Source organism: Chroicocephalus ridibundus, chromosome 24 (genome assembly GCF_963924245.1).
Source record: "Chroicocephalus ridibundus chromosome 24, bChrRid1.1, whole genome shotgun sequence".
NCBI classification, from domain to species: Eukaryota; Metazoa; Chordata; class Aves; order Charadriiformes; family Laridae; genus Chroicocephalus; species Chroicocephalus ridibundus.
In genome coordinates this window covers 3425292-3440151 of record NC_086307.1, presented here as the reverse complement: position 1 = coordinate 3440151, position 14860 = coordinate 3425292, and the positions used below count along the sequence as shown (strand labels likewise).

General features: G+C 66.0%; 2 protein-coding genes across 4 annotated transcripts; one reads left to right on the top strand and one right to left on the bottom strand.

Moving 5' to 3' along the window:
- Positions 1–76: 76 nt before the first annotated feature.
- Positions 77–1965, bottom strand: IL23A (interleukin 23 subunit alpha). Its single transcript, XM_063358943.1, has 4 exons — positions 1713–1965; positions 1456–1554; positions 349–474; positions 77–229 (listed from the first exon to the last, which is right to left on the bottom strand). The coding sequence occupies exons 1-4, from the start codon at positions 1881–1883 to the stop codon at positions 77–79; spliced, it is 549 nt and encodes a 182-aa protein (XP_063215013.1). The 5' UTR covers positions 1884–1965.
- Positions 1966–3431: 1466 nt separating this feature from the next.
- Positions 3432–14724, top strand: PAN2 (poly(A) specific ribonuclease subunit PAN2). Of its 3 annotated transcripts, none has more exons than XM_063359175.1 (26): positions 3432–3539; positions 4220–4520; positions 5016–5185; positions 5365–5485; positions 5569–5646; positions 5805–6072; positions 6280–6622; positions 7162–7258; positions 7850–7969; positions 8154–8273; positions 8347–8475; positions 8638–8837; positions 9251–9393; positions 9728–9834; positions 10320–10418; positions 10915–10991; positions 11542–11683; positions 11942–12079; positions 12746–12805; positions 12923–13013; positions 13092–13249; positions 13365–13508; positions 13704–13883; positions 14005–14098; positions 14182–14379; positions 14456–14724. In XM_063359175.1, exons 2-26 carry the CDS (start codon positions 4239–4241, stop codon positions 14488–14490), a joined length of 3594 nt encoding a protein of 1197 aa, XP_063215245.1. In that variant the 5' UTR covers positions 3432–3539; positions 4220–4238; the 3' UTR covers positions 14491–14724. The 3 variants fall into 3 exon arrangements, with proteins under 3 accessions (XP_063215245.1, XP_063215247.1, XP_063215244.1); XM_063359177.1 differs by lacking the exon at positions 3432–3539 and adding an exon at positions 3596–3767 and having other exon boundaries at positions 9254–9393; XM_063359174.1 differs by lacking the exon at positions 3432–3539 and adding an exon at positions 3597–3767.
- Positions 14725–14860: the final 136 nt, after the last annotated feature.

The window sequence follows — 14860 nt, the reverse complement described above, 5'->3', positions numbered from 1 at the left end:
ATCGCACATAAATAGCCCCTCGGGGCGGAGGGGAATAAATAGTCGGGGTGGGGGGGGGAAACGTGGCCAGGCGGCCTCAGCGGGGGCTGGCGCTGGCGCTGTGGGTGAAGACGCGGCTCATGACGGCGGTGAAGGACTGGAGCCGCTGGAGCGCCAGGTGCCGCAGCAGCAGCCGGTCCCAGGTCCCGATGGGGGACATGGGGTGCGGGGGGGGGCGGCCGTGCTCCTGCTGCGGGGAGAGAGCGGGGTCAGGGGCGGGGGGAGCCCGAGGCTGCGGCCGATGGGCAGCCACTTCCCCGGCTGCGGGGGGAACAGGCTGCCACACAGACCCCCCTCCCGCCCTCTCACCTGGACGTGGCCCAGCAGCTGGTCCAGCGCCGTCTCCAGCTGGGGCAGGCGGTGGGTGGTGAAGATTTCGGAACCCAGCAGGTCCTGGTAGCGCTGCAACCCTTGGCGGATGCGTTGCAGGCAGCGCTACGGGGAGCGGGGTGTGAGCTGGGCACCCCCCCCACACCCTTCCTGGCACCCTGGAACCCCTGGGCACATCCCTCAGCATCCCTGGGATCCCCGGGGACATCCCTCAGCATCCTTGGGACCCCTGGGGCACCCCTGGGACCCCCGGGCACGTCCCTCAGCATCCCTGGGACCCCTGGGGCACCCCTGGGACCCCCCGGCACGTCCCTCAGCATCCCTGGGACCCCTAGGGCACCCCTGGGACCCCCGGGCACGTCCCTCAGCATCCCTGGGACCCCTGGGGCACCGCTGGGACCCCCGGGCATGTCCCTCAGCATCCCTGGGACCCCTGGGGCACCCCTGGAATGCCCGGGCACGTCCCTCAGCATCCCTGGGGCACCCCTGGGACCCCCGGGCACGTCCCTCAGCATCCCTGGGACCCCTGGGGCACCCCTGGGACCCCCGGGCACGTCCCTCAGCATCCCTGGGGCACCCCTGGGACCCCCGGGCACGTCCCTCAGCATCCCTGGGACCCCTGGGGCACCCCTGGAATGCCCGGGCACGTCCCTCAGCATCCCTGGGGCACCCCTGGCTACCCCCAGCACCCCTGGGAACCCCAAACGCCTCCCTCAGCATCCCTGGCGACAAACAGGCACCCCTGGGAACGGACCCCCCCATGCGCATCCCTCAGCATCCCTGGGACCGCCCCCCCCCCTCCCTGGGGACCCCAGGCACATCTCTCAATGTCCCTGGGACCCCCAGCACCCCTGGCTACCCCAGACGCAGCCCTCAGCATCCCTGAGGACAAACAGGCACCCCTGGGAACACCCAACACCTCTGGGACCCCCGTGCACATCCCTCAGCATCCCCAGGCGCCCCCGGGACCTTCCAGCACCCCTGGGACCCCCAGGCAACATCCCCCAGGCTCATCCCCCCCCAGGACGCCCTCAGGCTCCCTGCCCGCCCCGCCGCGGCCCCGCAACACCCCGTGTCCCCCGGTACCGTGTTGTTGGTGTCCAGCGTGGAGGGGTCGCAGGCGTCACTGCAGCGGATCCGGGGGGGCCAGTTCTCGGGGTCCTCCTCGCTCAGGTGCATCTCATCCTAGCAGCGGGGGGGTCAGCGGTGTCCCCACGGCCCCCGCACCCCTCCGGTACCCCGCACCCTCGGGGCACCCCTCCTGCCGCGATGCCCCGCACCTTCCAGCGCCCACAGCCCCCCGGCCGCCCCGGTTCCCCCCCGGCCGAGCCCCCCGCGCTCACCAGGATCGGGTGCGGCTCCTTCAGGGTCGCCAGCAGTCGCGACAGCTCCCGGGAGAGGCTCCTGCAGGCGGCCCAGTCGGTGCGGCGGTCCGGGACCGGGACCGGGGCCGCGGGTGGCGGGAGCAGCAGCGGGAGGCAGAGGCAGAGGAGGATGCAGCGGAGCGAGGCCATTGTCTGTCGGTCTGTCGGTGCCGCCACCGGCGCCGCCACCGGGCTCTTATGGGGCGGCGGCAGGTGGGGAATCCCCGGGGCAGGTGGCACCCGCCCCCCGTTACTGCGAAATCGCCGCCTCCCTCGAAAGCAGAACCGATACCGGGCCGGGGTCCCCGGGCTGCGCCCCGCCGCGCCCGGCCCCGCGCCGCGACGGGACGAGACGGGACGGGCAGGAAAACCCGGGGCAGTTCCTGGCGGCTCCGCGCCCGGGGGCACCGGGACCGGGACACGGCGACCGCCCCGGGACCCCCCCCGCCCGCCGCACCTGAGCAGCCCCGCCCGCCCCGCCGAGCGTACCGAGCCCCGCCGGGCGCCGGCCGTGTCTCCCCCGTGTCCCCCAAGTGTCCCCTTTGTGTCCCCTCGGTGCCCTCCCCGGTGTCCCCTCGATGTTTCCCCCAGTGTCCCCCGCTGCCCCCCGACCGCACCGGGACATCAGCCGGGGCGGCGGCGGCTGGCGGCTCCCCGGGGCCGCGGTGTCTCGGCGGGGCTTCCCCGTCCGCGGCCCCCCCCGGGACCCCCGCAGTCCCCAGTCCCCGCCGGGCCGGGCCGGGCCGTGCTGCCCGCGGCGCCGCAATCTCGGCGGCCCCGACGGGGCGGCTCCGGCGCTTCCCGCTCCCGCCCGGCGGGGCTGCCCCCGGCCTTCCCCGGGCCCGCGGGCACGCACCGGCCGCGCTCAGGCACCGGCCCGCTCCGGGGGGCCGGGAAGGGCCGCCCCCCCATCCCCGTCCTGCCCGGGGCGTCGCGTCCCCTGGGAGTTTGGGAGGGGGAGGCCGGGGCCGGTGGGGCTCAGCACGACGCCCGGCCACCGTGCCCTGCCCCGGGACCCCGCGGGACACGGTGGGACTCCGTGGGATGCCAGGGGACCCCGTGGGACGCCAGTGGGACATGGTGGGACGCCAGGGAACAGCGTGGAACGTTGTGGGGCGTTTGGAGGCACATTGGGACGCCACGGGGGGGACACGCTATGTGACACCGGCGGGCACGGTGAGACCCCCGTGGGGCGCGGAGGGACACTTGGGGACCCCGTGGGATGCCAGCGGACACGGTGGGACATCATGGGACGCTGTGGGGCACCCTCGGCCGCTGTGTGACACCGGTGGGCACGGCGAGACCCCGCAGGGCGCTTTGGGGCACTTTGGGACCCCGTGGGATGCCAGAGGACACGCCGGGACGCTGGGTGACACCCGTGGGCCGCCGCGGGACGGGGCGAGGCCACAGATGCCGCAGCGGAGAGGCAGCTCCCGGGGGTCTGCGCGGTGCTGAGCGGGTCGGAGGGGGTCCCGGAGCGCTCCCCCCGTCCCCGGGCTCTCCCGGACTCGGGCGTCGCCCCGCCACGGCCGGTTTCAGTCCTTTTGTCCCCTCCGCCGCGCCGTCCGGCACGCTGCCCGCCGCGCCGCTTAGTCCCGCCTCGCTCAGGCGCTGATTGGCCGGCGTCTGCGGCTCCGTGCTGCCATTGGTCCGCCGGCCCCGGGCGAGACCGCGGGAGGGGGTGGGTGGGGTGCCGTTGCCATAGCGACGGCGGGAGGGGCGGTGGCGGTCCCGGCCCGGCCCCGGCGGCGCGGCGGGACCGGCCCGGGAGTGCGGCCCCGGCGGGGCCCTGCCCGCGGCTGCTCGGTAACGGCGGGCGCGGGACGCTGTGGGTAACGGCCGCCGCGGGGCGCGGGGCACTGTGGGATGCTTGGCCGGAGCGCGGGGGGTTGTGGGTAGCGGCCCCGGGCCCGCGGCGCGGCGGTGACAGCGGGGGCCCCGCGGCTCGGGCCGGGCCTGGGCCCCCCGCGCCCCGCCCTGCCACGCCCGGCCCCGCCGCCAACGGCAGCGGTCCTGTGGCCGCCGATACCGCCGGTGCGTACGGTGTCGGCCTCCGGAGATAAAGGAGACGGGTGCGGAGCTGGCCCGGTGCCTCCCCGGCGGGGGTGGAGCCGGGCTGCGGCGGGGGAGGCTCGGGAGGGTCAGCGGGAGCCCGGGCGGTGCTCTGAGCTCCAGGAGCGTCCGGCGCCCGGTGGGGGTCCGGCTCCCGGGGGAAGCTGCCTGATGCACCGGGGCTGCTGCGGGCTCCCTCCCCCGGCGGCTCTCGGCCGTGACGGGGCTCTGACTGTGTCCCGGGGAAGGGACTTTACCGTCCCGGCTGCCTGCGTAGGCCCGGTGCTGCCGGTGTCCCCGGCCCGAGCTCCGCACCTTACACTCCCTGGGGATTCCAGCTGCCTTTTCCGTGCCCTGGAGTCACTGGGCCTTCTAGGAACCGGGGGGCCCTGGCGGTTCTCACTGACCGACTCAGTTCCTTCTCGGTTTCAAAGGGCGACGCTGGTTTTCACCATGAATTTTGAAGGTCTCGACCCCTCCCTCGCTGAGTATGCACCCCCCCTGCACCCTGCGCTGGACCCCGTCTTGGACCCCCATCTCAACCCCAGCTTGCTGCAGAACGTGGAGCTGGATGCCGAGGGGGTGCCGATAGAGGGGATCGCGGTGACGGAGTCGGTGCACCTCATGGAGGGCATGTACAGCGAGCTGCACACCGCCGTCTCCGAAGTGGGGGTGCCCGTCTCCGTCTCTCATTTCGACTTGCATGAAGAGATGCTGTGGGTTGGGAACCATGGGGTAGGTGCCCGCTCCGGCAGCAGGGCAGGGAGGGTCGCTGCCCCGAGCTGGACTGTCTGCGCCACTCCTGCTGCCCACTGTGACCAGTGTGGGACAAACTGCCTCTGGGTGGAGAGCGGTTCAGCACAGGGCCGAGCCGGAGAGTCCTGCTGAAACCAGGGTTGTGCTGCGCCGGTGCAGAGCTTCTGCCCGGCGGTGGCTGATGCATCTCAGAGCATGAGCCTCTTGGTGTTTGCCATGTATCTTTACTGCCCTGATGTGTGGGGCTGCCGGAGCTTTTGGTTCTTTACTTGTGTCTGCATGTATCTGCCCCAAAAGGAAAAGCAGTCTTCCACAGTTTGGGGCACACAGGGGGTGGGAAGCCCCACTGTGGGCTGGCTGAGGCCGTAAGGCAGCCGATAGCTGCCTCCCCTTGGGGCAAAGTGGCGTTTGCCTGTGTCACATCCAAGTGAAGCTCAGGTGGGTCATGACGAACCTGTCCCCGGCTGGTTTTAGGGCCACGCCACCTCCTTCTTCGGCCCGACGCTGGAGCGATACTCCTCCTTCCAAGTGAACAGCAGTGATGACATCCGCCAGATCCAGAGCCTGGAGAACGGTGTCCTTTTCCTGACCAAAACCAACCTGAAGTACATGTCACGAGGAGGCCTCATCATTTTTGACTACCTGTGAGTGCCTTTCCCTGGCAGCAGGCGCACACCTTTCCCTGGGGGTGCGCAGTGCCCCTCTGCTGGTGGTGTAAAAGCTACATCTGGGCGAGGGCGAATCCTCCGCCCTGTCCCTGCTGCCTCCCTGAGCTGGGCAGGAGCGCGAGGGCCATCCTCTCCCCCTCTCCCCTCTCCCGCAGCATGGATGAGTCCGAGGACATGCACAGTCTCCTGCTGACAGACAGCAGTACGCTGCTCGTTGGTGGGCTGCAGAACCACGTCATTGAGATAGACCTCAACACCGTCCAGGAGACGCAGAAGGTATGGCTGGGCTGGGGGCTGCTCCCTGCTGCCAGGAGGTGCTCTGTTCTGGAGCTCACCCCGCTCCTCTACCTCCTTCCCAGTACACCGTGGAGGTTCCCGGCATCACTATCATGAGGCAATCCAACCGCTTCTTTTTCTGTGGGCACACCTCAGGGAAGGTAACGCCAGCCCCGTCCTACCTGGCAGCCTTGCTGATGGCTGGCTTCCCTCCAGGGTACCCTGGAGTTGGTGTCCAGCTTCTCCCGGAGCCCGAGGGGCTCCCGAGTAGCCGGCAGCTGCCTGCGTGACCCCCAGCATCCCCGTCTTACCCTTCCAGGTCTCTCTGCGCGACCTGCGCACATTTGTGGTGGAGCACGAATTCGACGCGTACTCGGGCAGCTTGTCTGATTTTGATGTCCACGGGAACCTGCTGGTGACCTGCGGTTTCTCCAGCCGAATGAACGGCCTCGCCTGCGACCGCTTCCTGAAGGTGTACGACCTGCGCATGATGCGGGCCACCACCCCGCTGCAGGTCCACATCGACCCCTTCTTCCTCCGCTTCATCCCCACCTACACCTCCCGCCTGGCCATCATCTCCCAGACAGGTGGGTGACGCTGCGTGTCCCCCCTGCCGACCGCGGTCTGCTCCCCTGGTGAGAGCGGGGCGACAGTCTCGGCACTCCTCAGGCTCAGGGTCAAATCCCAGTGGGATAGAGTTGTCCCCGTAAGCGAGGTGTGTGCTGGGTCACCGTGTGCTAGCCCAGCTGAGTGCTCCCTGGTGTCACATCACTCCGCGCGTCCCTCTCGCGCAGGTCAGTGCCAGTTCTGCGAGCCCACCGGCCTCGCCAACCCCGCTGACATCTTCCACGTGAACACCGTTGGGCCCCTGATCATGACCTTCGATGTCTCGGCCAGCAAGCAGGCCCTAGCCTTCGGCGACTCGGAGGGGTGCGTCCACCTCTGGGCCGACTCCCCGGAGGTCACCTTCAACGCCTACTCCCGGGAGACCGACTTCGCCTTGCCCTGCATTGTGGACACGCTGCCCCACTTGGACTGGAACCAGGACCTCGTGCCGCTCTCGCTCATCCCCGTGCCGCTGACCAATGACACCCTGCTCTCCGACTGGCCCGCTGCCAACTCTGCCCCGGCACCCCGGTAATTTGCCAGTCTCTCCCAACGAAAACCAGCAGGGGAATTCTGGCCCCGGCAGAGTTCCTCTCCTTCCCTGGGTCTCGGCAGCAGGAGAGCGGCTCTGTTGCTCGCCCGTCTCGTGGCGGGCACTGCCCTTCCTCATCATGTGCCCTGGGAAAGGCAGGATAAGTTCCCTGTGGCGGAGCTTAACTGCTGGGGTGCAGTAACTGGGCAGGTCTGAGGATGGTAGGGTATGGCCAAACCTCCGTCTTCCTGGTGGGGAGATCCCGGTGGGATCCTGGCTGAGTTCTGCCTGTGTGGAAACTTGTTTTTCCTCTGCCTGAGCCCTATCCCAAACGCGCCTGCGCTCAGCGCTGCTGCTGTGTTCTGCTGCAGCCCAGGTGTTTTGTTGTGACAGAAAATGAACACTGAGGTCCGGGGGGAAGGACGAGCGGAGGGAACTCTCGTGACCCACTGGTGGGTCCCCGAACACACCCAGCAAGGCCCTTGGTTAAACGATGCTGCCAAACAGAGCAGCCTCTGAGTCGTGGTGTATTTTGCAGGCGAGCCCCTCCGGTAGATCCCGAGATTTTGCGCACCATGAAGAAAGTGGGGTTCATCGGCTACGCCCCAAACCCGAGGACCAAGCTCCGCAACCAGGTACCTCTTTTCAGGAGGGGATTGTGTGGGGCGTGGGGTACTTCTGCCGGCAGCGCAGGTCTGCAGTTCAGGGGAGGGATGGAACTGTCGCTGCTGAACCCCCTCAGAGCTTTCTGCAAGGCTCAGAACGGGGGCGAGGGATGAAGTTCTCTGGCTTGGGGTGTCGCAGGAGGCAGTTTTGAGGCTACAGGTTTTCTTCAGCAGTGTCAGTGGGTGAGCCAGCCCTGGGGCAGGGCTGGAGTCCCCCCCTCCCGGGGCCAGAAGCCCAGTTCTATTGACAACTCGCTCTGTGGTAGGAAAGGTTTGAGCTGTCCGGTTTGGAGGTTTATGGCATGTCCCTCGCCCTTGGGAAAACACTGCTGTGTTCCGCCCTTGCCCGCAGCACCGCTGTAGTTTCCCACAGTGATAAGTCCCTTGCAAGAAGGAAGGTGTGGAGGCCTCGTGCAGGTTAAGGGAGGGCCCCACTCCTCTCTGGTTTATTCCTTTGCTCATTCGGGGAGGCAGGAAAGCCCAGGAGTTGCTTGTTTCAGTACACGGTGCTTCGCTCCACCTCAGGGTTCAGCCGTTCTTCCCTTCTCTTCCCCCTCGCAGATTCCCTATCGGTTAAAAGAGACGGACAATGAGTTCGACAGCTTCAGCCAAGTCCCCGAGTCCCCCATTGGGCGAGAAGAGGAGCCGCACCTCTACATGGTGGCCAAGAAGTACAGGAAGGTAGCGGCCTTCTGGGGCACAGCACGGGGGGCTGGCTGGGAGTCCCCAGGCTGGGCTTGTCTGGGGCGAAGGACCCGCCTGGGCCCAAGCGGCCGCCCATGTCTCCGTGGGGAGCACCTACGTGTTTCGCCAGTGTCCCGTGGTGTGGGAAGGTGCGTGTTTAACGCATTGCGTCTCTACTCAGGTCACCATCAAATACTCCAAGCTGGGGCTGGAAGACTTTGACTTCAAACATTACAACAAGACCCTGTTTGCGGGCCTGGAGCCCCACATCCCCAACGCCTACTGCAACTGCATGATCCAGGTGGGAGATGCCCCAGCCCTGCCCAGACCCCCGCGGCCACCGGGACCTCCCCTGACTGCTCCATCTCTGCCAGGTGCTGTATTTCTTGGAGCCGGTGCGCTGCCTGGTCCAGAACCACCTGTGCCAGAAGGAGTTCTGCCTGGGCTGCGAGCTGGGCTTGCTCTTCCATATGCTGGATCTGTCCCGAGGAGACCCCTGCCAGGTCCGTGGTGAGCCCAGCGTGACCTGAGGCCGGGTTGCCTGGGAGGGTCAGAGAGATCACAGAGGAGCCGGGTGGTGCCGAGTCCTCGGGTGATGGCATCAGTCAGGGTGGAAACTCCTGTCACTTGACCTCGGTGACATGCCATTCTTGCCCCATCCCCAGGGAAGCAACTTTTTGCGGGCTTTCCGCACAATCCCAGAGGCTTCGGCGCTGGGGCTGATCCTGGCTGACTCGGACGAAGCCACAGGGAAGGTGAACCTGGGGCGGCTGATTCAGAGCTGGAACCGTTTCATCCTTACTCAGCTGCACCAGGAAACCCAGGAGCAGGAGGGACCGCAGGCGTATCGAGGAGCTGGCAGCAGGTAAATTCCCTGCCCGGGGACAGGACAGGGAGTAACCGAACCAGGGAGGGGGTCTGGCTCCCGGAGGCCCCATCCATCGCTCAGGAAGGAGCTTTATTGCCACCCATGTCTGCCCTGAGGGAACACGCGGAGCCGCAGGCTGCCCCTACGGCAATGTATGAACCCTGTGCTGAACCCCCGTCCCTCCTAAGCCTAAATCCCCTGCTCGATGGGTTGGGGCTGCGCAGAGGGCACTGGCTCCGGAAACCTGATGGCCGGTTCCCCGAGAGCTGCTGGAATTTGGGTGCTGGCCCCAAACGACCCTTGTGCACCCTGAAACGTGTGGGTCCCTGGCGCTCAGCCCACTGTACCAGCCAGCCCCACGCTGCGGGAATTGCCGGGATCTTGCTAACCCCGGTGCTCTTTTTCTGCAGCAGCTTTGGGTCCTCGGGGGACTCTGTTATCGGGCAGTTGTTCAGCTGCGAGATGGAGAACTGCAGCATGTGTCGCTGTGGCAAGGAAACCGTCCGCCTGTCCTCCACGCTGCTCTTCACCCTCTCCTACCCCGAGAGCGCTGGTAACGGGCAGGGGCGGGCAGGGCAGGGCCTGGCATGTTTAACGCTGCTGCGTTTCCCCATCCGGGTGGGGTTTGTTATCAGTACGGATGAGCCGTGACTTTTCCAGGTGACAAACACCTGCAGCAAGGAGCTGCTGGCCTGGGCTGCGGCAGACCCGGCAGCCAAGGTCTAGTGGTGGGTTTCCAACCAGCCAAGCTTTTGGCTACAGAAAGGTAGATTTGGGGGTTGGCTTTCTCGCTGGTGGCTGTGAGGAAAACCCCAGAGGTTTGGCTGAGCTAAATTGGTAAAGATTTGTGTGTTGGAAGGTGACGTTATTCTCCTTTCTCCCTCCAGAAAAGCCGGTCAAAGATTATGAGTTTGCCCAAATTTTAAAGCGAAGCATCTGCTTGGAGCAGAACACGCAAGCCTGGTGTGAGAACTGTGAGAAGTATCAGCCCACGGTGAGCCTGGGCGCGGGGGGTGCGAGCACGTCGCGCTTCACGGGCTGCAAGGGGGTGTGGGAGAAGGGTGTGAGCACCCCGTGCCGCCGGCTGAGCGGGGGCAGTTTCTCCATTAGTCAGTGGGGAACCTCCTGAGCGGGTGCTGGAGATTCGGTTCCTGACCAGGATGGCAAGCCGGCGCGGCGTCGGGTATTTCCTGGGCTGTGCGAGAGCTGGAACGATGCGTCTCGCAGATCACGCGGATCCCAGCTGAATCCCCCCGGGACAGGGGGACAGAGGGAACCCCCCGTGAGCTGATCACGCCCGCTCGGAGGTGGCAGCCCGCTCCCCACCTCAGGTGCTCTTGCCGTGCCCCCCGGCTACCAGGAAACCGGCCAGGCAGTGGGGCAGAAGTTCTGCAGGAGGGAAGCATGTGCCAAATCCAGTTTTGAGCCTCCGCAGGGTTCTCGGTGCTGCCTGTCTTCCATCTCCTCCTCTCTCTGCAGGTCCAGACCCGGAACATCCGCTGCCTGCCGGACGTCCTGGTCATTAACTGTGAGGTGAACAGCTCCAAGGAGGCAGATTTCTGGAAGACACAGGCTGAGGTGGGGGAGACACTTTGGGGCAGAAGCAGGCTTGTTCTCCCTGGCACACGGGCTTTGCTGCGTGTCCAGTTCTGCGGAGGTGTTTTCACTCTGATCTCGCTGTCTCTAAGTCTCTCGCTCTCCACCCGAGCGTCACCCTACTTTGTTTGCAGAGGACGTGTTGGTATTTGGTCATGCTTGTAGCGTGAGCCGTGCGTTCGGAGTTGGAAAAGACAAGATCTCCTGCCATGACAAAGCTGACGGGACTGCAGTAGAGTCACTCTTTCATTCCCCCAGTCCCCCAGGACCCAGGAGCAGCAAGGCAGTGCCCGCTTCCCAGAGCACGAGCCCAGCAGAGAGCGGGCGGACAGTTGGGGTTCCCTCGCTGTCTTTTTCCCTGTCACTGACTTTAAAGTCCCTGTCTTTTTTCCCCCCACTTCTGGCCTGGCTGTCGCCCACGTGTTCCCAAGCCCAGCCTGTTGCTCGGCGCTGACGCTTGCCTGTGTTTCGTTGCCAGTATGCCTTTCAGAGAGCCATGATGAAGAGAGGAGGCTTTGACATCACCAAAGGCAAAGAAATCTCTCTTGGAGAGTGGTAGGTGACCGTTCCTGGGCTGGCGACTCTGAGCAGTGACGCCTGCTGGGTTGTTCTCTGGGCCTTGGGGAGCTCAGGGCCATTTCTCATTCTGATAATGATAATCTGATCACCTGCCCGTCTGTAGCTCCTGCTGGGCTCTGAACTGGAACAGTCTCACTGTTGCTCACGAGACTGTGACCCTGTACGGGCGCCCTGCACCGCATCCCCTTCGGATATGCTTGTCATCCAACTTGTGATCCACTTTTGAGCCCCCAGACCTCATTCCCCTTCCCTTTTCAGCCTGAAAAAAAGACCCAGGACTGTGTATCGGCCCTGTCTGGCAGATATTAGCCGACCACCTTTCCCAGGGGTCCCAGGACCCCTTTCCCAGGGTCCTGCTCTAAGGCAGCTGTGGGGATGTGATGCGGCTCTGGCTGCCCCGTCTGTCCTGCGGAAGGTTTAGGAACAGGCTGGCGTGTGGGGCGGTGGGCGTCCTGCCCCAGAGAGTTGGCCTCGATGACATCTTTGTGACTCCCTCCAACTCGGCCTTCCGTAATTCTCTGTGCAGGAAGGATCTGGGGAACCCCACCACAGGGCATTCGTATCCTTCCGTGGAGGAACTGAAGAACATTTGGATCCCCCACGCCATCAAGATGAGGCTGACCAAGAGCAAGGAGCTGGATGTCTGCAACTGGAGCGAGAGCGATGAGGTAAAGGCTGACGACATCCCTCTGGGGCTACGTGGTTGTGTGCACGTGGGGCTGCGGGAGCAGAACTGCCTCAGAACTGCTTTCTGCCGAGCGTGTGTGGTCGAGAGAGAATGAGGCTGTCTCAGAGACGCCTCGGGTGAGCGTGGAAACCTCTGGGACGGTGGTGAGATGAGCTCTGGGCTTTGGGTTGGAGGCCTGGGAGGTGCCTGGCAGACAGTCGGGGCTCAGAGGTTTCCCCGGGGCCGGTTCCTCTTGCAGTTGAGCCCAACTGACGACCCGGAGTCAGTGTATATCTACGATCTAATGGCCACCGTCGTCCACATCCTGGATTCCCGCACTGGGGGCAGCCTGGTGGGGCACATCAAAGTGGGAGAGACCTACCACCAAAGGAAGGAGGTGAGAACCCTGCGGGACGGGTGCTCTCCCAGCCACAGGCTGCCGAGAGCTCCCCGGGAGTCCTGCCTGGCCGAGGCATCCTTGCCCCATGGCTTGCTCAGGGCTCGGCCAGTTGAACAGACCCGTTCCTGGGTCTCGTGCAAGTGTTGAGCGTTTGGCTGGATGTACTGGGCAGCCCTAAAGCGCCAAGTGCTGCTGGGGCACCTTACGGGGAGGGAAGGGCCGAAGAAGCTCTTCCCACACTTGGGCTAGTTCCTCCTGGTCGCGGGCACGTTGCCAGCAGGTCCTTGTACTTCCAGGTAAGGGCTGGGACGTCATCTCCCTTCCCGAGGAAAGGGGGCTGGTCTGGGCAGTCCTGGTGTCTGGTGGAGATGCCCAAGCCAGGAATTCCCGGAGTGTGTCAAGGCTGCAGCCCTGGCTCTTATCTGTTGCATCTCCGTGGAGTTTTGGTTAGGAGTCGGCACAGACGGTGCCTGTCCAGCCCCAAGCGCTTCACATGCACATCGTCACCACCCAGGCCAGCAGGGATTTCCCCACGGTGTCCCAGGAAGGGCGGGAGTTCCCACATGGCATCGTCACACCCCTCTTTCCCTGGTAACTGGGTAGAGGAGTCATTGCGTTTGCCTGGGGGGGCCCCTAAGGCCGTGCCTGTGTCTCTCGCCCCAGGGAGTCACACACCAGCAGTGGTACCTCTTCAACGACTTCCTCATCGAGCCCGTGGACAAGGTGAGCGCTCGGGGCAGTGCCACCCTGCGTCGAGGCCAGACCATGGCTGCGGGGCCCCCGGGGAGGGGGGTTTCCCCCACGCCGGGCTGCCCCTGCACTGTCCCTCTCCCCCTGCAGTGTGAGGCGGTGCAGTTCGACATGAGCTGGAAGGTGCCGGCTATCCTGTACTACGCCCGGAGGAACCTCAACGCCAAATACAACCTCGTCAGTGAGTGTCTGGGGTGGAAGTGGCCGCGTGGCCAGCGACGCCGGCTGGCGGCTGATCTCCCTTCCTCTTTTGCCGCAGTCAAGAACCCCATCGAGGCCAGCGTGCTGCTGGCGGAGGCCTCCCTGGCTCGCAAGCAGCGCAAGTGCCACGCCACCTTCATCCCCCTCATGTTGAACGAGATGCCGCAGGCAGGCGACCTGGTGGGGCTGGACGCCGAGTTTGTCACGCTGAACGAGGTCAGGCCTCCCTGCAGCGGGGGACAGGGGAACAGGGCAGCCCCTGTGGGTGCCCCCAGTCCCCAGAGACTTGCGGGAGCTGGCGGTCACCGCGCTTTCCTCTCGCCCGCCGCAGGAGGAGGCCGAGCTGCGCAGCGATGGGACCAAATCCACCATCAAGCCCAGCCAGATGTCGGTGGCCAGGATCACGTGCGTGCGTGGGCAGGGCCCTAACGAGGGCGTCCCCTTCATCGACGACTACATCTCCACCCAGGAGCAGGTATGGGGCTCCCGCCTGGCCTCAGGCAGCTCCCCAGCCCCGCTGGGAGGACACGGACCCACTCTGCCTCCCGCTCGATGGAGGGGCACCCGTGATGATGACAGCCCCCTCCCTGGGACAGTGGCAGGGGACTCCGGGAGGGCGCAGACCCCCCTGGCCGTCCCAGCCCGCCTCCACAGGCCTCGCTCTCCGCAGGTGGTGGATTACCTGACCCAGTACTCGGGGATCAAGCCGGGAGACCTGGATGCCAAGATCTCCTCCAAGCACCTCACCACTCTCAAATCCACCTACCTGAAGCTGCGCTTCCTCATCGACGTGGGAGTCAAGTTTGTGGGCCACGGGCTGCAGAAGGACTTTCGTGTCATCAACCTGATGGTGACAGCACCGAGCCCCCCTCCCTCAGCCCGGGGTCTCGGTGGGGGGTGGTGCTGTGAGCTGGTGGCAGCACCGGGCTGCCCCTCCATGCCCTGTCAGCAGGACCCTCTCTTCTTTCCAGGTGCCCAAGGACCAGGTGATCGACACCGTCTACCTGTTCCACATCCCGAGGAAGAGGATGATCTCCCTGCGCTTCCTCGCCTGGTATTTCCTGGGTCAGTGGCCAAAGCCTGGGACCTGCGGCAGGTTTTTCCCCCGCCTGGGGTCCCCACCAGCTTGACCAGGGCTGTCCCCACAGACCTGAAGATCCAGGGGGAGACCCACGACAGCATCGAGGACGCGCGCACGGCGCTGCAGCTCTACCGCAAGTACCTGGAGCTGAGCCCGCAGGGCGCCGAGCCCGAGGAGTTCCGCAAGGTGCTCAAGGGGCTCTACGAGAAGGGACGCAAGATGGACTGGAAGGTGCCTGAGCCCGACAGCCAGAGCAGCCCCAAGCGTAAGGAGCCGCTGCCCCCCCTCCCGGTTCCCCCCCTTGTCCCCCGCCGCCCCCTCACCCTGCTCTCTCTCGGCAGACGGCGCCGTGTACCCCCCGGTGCTGGCCCTCTGACCGGACCCCACCGAGGAGCAGCCCCGGGACCCCCCGAGGGAGGCGGACACGAGTGGAACTGGAACCAGCAGCGGGGACGGGGCTGTCCCCGACCCTGCCCGACCCTCCCGGGCGTCCCCCGGGGCCCGGTGCCCCGGGACTCCCTCTCCCTGCCGCTACCGGGAATCACCGCATCCCCCCGGCCCCTCGCCCGCCGGCTCGGGCGCCCTCATAAAGCAGACTCGGACACCCGCGCCGCCGTCTCCTCCTTGGCTCCGGGGTTAGGGACTGACAGCGGAGACACGGGCGGGCAGGACCCGGGCCGGGGCTGGCACCGAGGACACGGTGCGGAGCAGCCCGGGGCTGGCACCGGGGAGGGGGAGCGGAGGAG

What these genes read in the sequence shown, in the direction of transcription:
- PAN2 (XM_063359175.1), top strand. Translation starts at nt 4,239, where the DNA reads ATGAATTTTGAAGGTCTCGACCCCTCCCTCGCTGAGTATGCACCCCCC. An exon ending in CTCCTACCCCGAGAGCGCTG is followed by an intron (nt 9,394 to 9,727) that starts GTAACGGGCAGG and finishes TTCTCCCTCCAG; the next exon opens with AAAAGCCGGTCAAAGATTAT. An exon ending in ACATCTCCACCCAGGAGCAG is followed by an intron (nt 13,509 to 13,703) that starts GTATGGGGCTCC and finishes CGCTCTCCGCAG; the next exon opens with GTGGTGGATTACCTGACCCA.
- IL23A (XM_063358943.1), bottom strand. Translation starts at nt 1,883, where the DNA reads ATGGCCTCGCTCCGCTGCATCCTCCTCTGCCTCTGCCTCCCGCTGCTG. An exon ending in AGGAGCCGCACCCGATCCTG is followed by an intron (nt 1,555 to 1,712) that starts GTGAGCGCGGGG and finishes CCCCGCTGCTAG; the next exon opens with GATGAGATGCACCTGAGCGA. An exon ending in CGCTGGACACCAACAACACG is followed by an intron (nt 475 to 1,455) that starts GTACCGGGGGAC and finishes CGCTCCCCGTAG; the next exon opens with CGCTGCCTGCAACGCATCCG.